At 52.2% G+C, this 5,224-nt stretch overlaps 1 protein-coding gene across 1 annotated transcript; it reads right to left on the reverse strand.

The window, feature by feature from the left end:
- Nucleotides 1-2,269: 2,269 nt before the first annotated feature.
- LOC119256515 (angiotensinogen-like) lies at nucleotides 2,270-3,228 on the reverse strand. The gene is given in 2 exon segments (XM_037524331.2): nucleotides 2,270-2,451; nucleotides 2,454-3,228. Coding segments are annotated over 2 exon segments (945 nt in total). The 5' UTR covers nucleotides 3,217-3,228.
- Between the last annotated feature and the right edge of the window lie 1,996 nt (nucleotides 3,229-5,224).

Genomic DNA, 5,224 nt, shown 5'->3' on the forward strand with positions numbered 1-5,224 from the left:
CCCGGGCACCTGGCACTGGGGAGTCTGAGTAGAGGCAGTTTGAAGAGTCAGAGCGCACCCCTTTCTACTGAATCAGAGGCTCCCCAGAGCGGGCAGGACAGGACTCCTGGGGGAGCGTGCTGACTGGCTCCGGCTCCTGGGCTCCCGTGGGAGGGGGCTAGACCAGTGGCCTCCTTGTTCTTTGGGCCCAAGCGCTTTGGCGGATAAGCGCGCTCCTGAGAGGGTGAGCGAGAGCTGCTGCGCCCTCCTCCACGGCTGCCCCCCCGCCTGCCAGGAGGCCTATAAGTTTGTTAGAGGGAAAAAAAGCTATTTTTTCCATCAACAAAGGATACCACCTCCAAAAAGACATCGGAATCCGAAACAGGGCAGCTGCCCATCCTTCCCACCCACCTGAGGAACACAGTGCTCCACCCCTCAGCCAAGGTTCAGTCCATCTCTCAGGGTTAAGTCAACTCTCAGGGTGTTGTGGGACCCGCCAGGGCCAGCCCCAGCTTGGGGTGACAGCAAGTGCTGGACAGAGGCCAGCGTGGAGCCCATGGGCTCCGAGGCCCCGAGTCGCGCTTGGCCAGGTGGGTGCTGCCGGGAGGCTGGCTAAGGGGAACCTAGCGCGCTCAGACAAACGGCCAATTTCAAAAGCAGACAAGGCATGGGTGGGCAGGAAGGGGTGCGCATTAGCCAGAAACTCCAGGCAGGGAGAGATTCAAAAGCAAGAGCAGAGGCGGGAAGGGGTGGAGGCTGGGCGAGCACAGGGGTGTCTGTTTTCCTTCTAAGTGCCCTCCTTCTCTCTCCCCCTCTTTGACTAGCTTTAGCATGTGTCTCATGCAGGCAGGCACTTTTCCAGAGTGGGGCCTCACTGGGGACACCAGTGGTTTCCTGGCTTTATCTTTAGGCGGGGGCGTGACTAGCTCAGTTTTCTCCCATGGCTCCTCTGAGGAACGGTAGGCCAAGCCCGTGGCCTCCCTGTCCCCCATGGTGTGGTCTCGAGCGGGATGGCCCCTGCACTGGACTCTGCTGCCATGACCTGACAGTGCTGGGTCCTCAATGATTTCAGACCTATCTTCTTCCCCCTGCTCCCAAAGGCAGACTGAAGGTCTTTTCCCCAGGAGCTTGTACAGACTTCCAGGATATTAGAGTAAAAAGGTGTAATGGGCTCTGTAACCTTTTTACCACTCGCTCACTTGGCTGCCTGCCCCCCACAAGGTTACACATGGTCTCATCATCATCATCAAGGTTAGTCCTGAGTCTCATAAATGTCCCTTAAGTGCACCCCCCAACCCCCCATCAAGTTGCAAAGCCACTATTTTAGCACATGCTCCTGGGAGAATTTGCTGGCAGTATTTCATCACCTTCCAGTGGACCTCCTGCCTGCAAGCCACACAGCACAGGCTGCCTGGATGACCTCTGAGCAGGTTTCTCCTCTCACACCTACTCACCAATGAACTCCCAACCTTCCCAGCACCACATGCACTCTCTAATCTGGCCCCAGTCCATCTTCCCAGTCCTGCCTGCTCTGGTCCCACGTTTTCCTTCTAACTCTGGTCAAACAAGGCTGCTCCTGTTCTTGTTCCTGTTCTCCTGTTCACCCTGAACTTGGAGGCATTTGTCCCCTTGTAGCCCCCAATCCTTATGTCCACTAACCAGCAAACCTACTGTGGGTGCTCTAAGCCCAGAGCACCTTCCAAGAACAACTGCACCTGCAGTTTTGTGGTCTAGGAATTTGCCCACAGGATTCTTCTCCCCTGTTGAACAAGTGATCCGGGCTTAGGACCAGCACATCCTTCTTACTTGGCGGATGAAAACCCAGCCAGCCCAGAATCTGACAGTAACAAATCCTCAGTGACTATTTGTTGAATGAGTTTGTGTAGTCGGGATTTTTTGGTAACGACCCCTCCTAACGTGCAAGCAGACAGACCAGTTATTTTGGCCTGAGATGGTGACTTCAAGAGACAGGAAACTACCTTTCTCAAGAGACAGGACTCATCCCTACTGAGGGTGGAGCTGAGCCGCAGGGTCAGGAGATGTGGGACTTGATCCCCGGGTCCCCTTTGTGGCTGTGCCACCTTGAGCAAATCATTTTGTTTCTCTGAGACTATATTCTTCACCAGTAAGCAAAATTAGTAGCAACTCTTCACTGCATCACAAGAGGATTAAATGATGAAAGTAAAAGGATGCAGCATAGTAGCTGCACATAGTAGGGCAGCTGTTCAACCAAGGAGCCCAGTGGGGCAGCCCCTGTTATCCTCATTGAGGGTGGTCTCCAGGTACTTCCTCACATCCACCTGCCCAGCTCCATGGCCTGGCCACCCAGCCAGTCAAACCACGGAGACTGGGAAACTCCCGCCCTCTGAGGCCAGCCCCGGGGCAGAGCCCATGAAGGCTTTGTCCTACCTTGGAAGTGGACATATGTGTTGAAGAGCAGGGTGCTGTCTGGACTGACAGCCGTCAAGGGCTGTTCATTTTCCACCCTGTCACCGCCTGCACGAACCTGTTGATCTTCTCAGCCGCGAGATCGGGGTCCATGGCCAAGTCTAGAGAGCGTGGGAGGGTGACAGGGGCGAAGGGAGCCAAGCCCAGCACAAACGGCTGCTTCAGGCGCAGTCCCGGAGCTGTGAACAGCCCCACCACGGTGGACAGGAGCAGTCTGGCCTGGCCCTGAGCCCCGCCCTGGGCGACCAGGAGGCCCTGGATGGTCTGCAGAGCCGAGAGGACCTTGTGGCCATCCAGCCTGGAAGTGCAGCCCTTGATCTCCCCAGGGACCCCCAGGAACACCTGCAGGCTGCTGGCCGTGGGGTCCGAGGCTCCCAGGTAGAAAGAGGCCAGGGTGCCGAAGAGAGCTGTGGGGGAGAGCACTGCCCCCGCGGCCTTGCTCCAGGTCTCGCTCAGCACCTTGTACATGCGGAAGCCCATGAAGTTGAGCAGCATGCCCACCTCGGCCGCCCTCAACTTGTCTTCCGCCTCCAGCTTCTGGGCGGCCACCACCAGCTGCTGCCGCAGGGCCTCCTCGTTCACAGGGGATGTCTTGGCCTGAATCGGGACGGGGATGAAGGTCGGGTCGTTGGGTGTCTCCGCATTGGATTTCTCCAGCTGGTCACAGCTGCTCTTGCTGTAGACGAGGAGGTGGAAGGGGTGTATGTACACCCGGTCCCCGGCAGCCAGGCCGGCCCAGCTCCAGAGGCAAAGGACAGCGGCCGCCAGACTCACGCCGGCAGGAGTCATCTCGAGGGGCGCTTGCTTTCTGCGGACCCTGAAATACCATTTTGTGAAGGTGAAAGGTGATTATGAACAAGTTATTAACCAGACTTGTAGTTATTCCAATATTCTTTGCAGCCATTTAGCCCAGCAGACATCTGCGCCCTGGTCCACAAATAATGAAGAGAAGAACTGGATTCAATGCACCATGGAAGATCTCTATAGGGTCCAGGAGTGCAACTCACTGAGTTTTTGAAGGGTTTTATTTGGGAGGGGGTTGATTTTGTGTTTTTGTTTTAATACGATTTTATAGTGGTTGGGATGTCTTAATGTTAAGACATTTGCAAATCTTAAAGAAAACTATGGAAGTGTCCACTAGATCAAGTAAAAAATATCAGTGTCGTCACAACATATGTGAGTGGCTGGTATTATCTTTACCTTATGTGAATCAGTGGCATCATGCTTTAGTCAATAATCAAATACTTAATAAAAGAATACTATGGAATCATTTGAACTTGATTTTAAGGGAAATCTTTGAGCTTCTATTGAGGTTCATGATATTCATGCAAAAATTCTTATGTTGAAGTCCTAATCCCCAGAACCTCAAAATGTGTCCATATTTGGAGACAGTCTAGAGGCCATTTAGGTTAAATGAGGTCAGTGGAGTGGATTCTAATCCTGTATCTCTAGCGCCCTTATAAGAAGAAGTGCGAGAACAGATACACACAGAAAGAAGACCGTGCGAGGGTGCAGGGAGAAGAGCGCTGTCCCACGCAGGGAGAAAAGCTTTAGGAGAAGCCAACCTGGATGACACCGTGATGCTGGACTCGCAGCTCCCCAGCTTCAGGGAACAGATCTCTGTGGGTTGAGCCACCCAGTCCAGGCACCTGCCTGAGGACACTGCATGATAGATGGATCCCAGGAGAGAAGGAGCTTCGACTGCCTAATGCAGCCCTTTCTCTGCCTTTTCTCCCTAGAGAGGGTTCATTTAGTTCTAAATTTTTGTAATGGGATTTTCAAAAATTTATTAACTAATTTATTTTTTGTGTGTAAGAACTGGGGGTGCAGGCCAGAGGTATGAGGGTTGAGAAGATTCACCAGAGACAGTGGGGAGCAGAACAGGCAGATTTATTGAAATACACTTTTGAGGAGAGAGCGGGCGAGACAGGAGAGGTCTGCTGCACCATGTATGAGTTAGCTCCCTGGCCAGGCATTAAACTCAGGCCATACTGATGATTGTGCTGAGACTTAACCCCTAGGTCACCAGGGAGGCCCCTAATTTTTTTTTTTAGTTACTGTTTTGGAAGTAACATTATTATACATCCTTGCAAGTGTTTTGACAGTATAGGGCTCCCCCCAGGTGTAGTCACCATAGCCCTTCCACCACTGAAGCACCCACAGTCCTCCACCATAATCCACTGTACTCCCCAATCCTCCTGTTTTCACCCTTCCCCTACCCTTCTAAAAGCCCAGTTTTCAAAGCTTGGTTTTAAAGTTTGCTTTGGGGGCCTCTCTGGTGGCACAAGGGGTTAAGCACCGCACTATGAAGCAATCCACAACCTCTGCAACACGAGTTCGATCCCTGGTTGGCCCAGGCAGCAACCCATATGACGCAGCAGACCTCTCTTGGCTCGTCCTCTGCTCCCTCAGCAGTGTATTTCAGTCAGTTTGACTATTCTCTTCCCCACTCTGTCTCTGGTGAATCCTCTTACCGACCCCGCCCCCATCTCTGGCCTGTACACCAGCTCTTGTATGCATAAATAAATAATCTTTAAAAAAATAAAGTTTGCTTTTGTCTGACCTTTTGTTTATTTCTTCTATATTCCACATATAAGTGACACGATCGGTATTAACTTTGTCTGGCTTATATCACTTAGTATAAGCCCGTCTAGCTCCCTCCATGTTGCTGCAAATGGCATGAGTTTATCTTTTTGATTGCTGAGTAGTATTCCATTGTGTATATAGGCTCTATCTTCTTGAGCCACTTGTCTGTTTTTGACACTCGGGTTGTTTCCTAGTTCTAAAACATATACCA

The sequence above is a fragment of the Talpa occidentalis genome, unplaced genomic scaffold (assembly GCF_014898055.3).
Source record: "Talpa occidentalis isolate TD23 unplaced genomic scaffold, MPIMG_talOcc4v2.1 talOcc4.30, whole genome shotgun sequence".
NCBI lineage: Eukaryota > Metazoa > Chordata > Mammalia > Eulipotyphla > Talpidae > Talpa > Talpa occidentalis.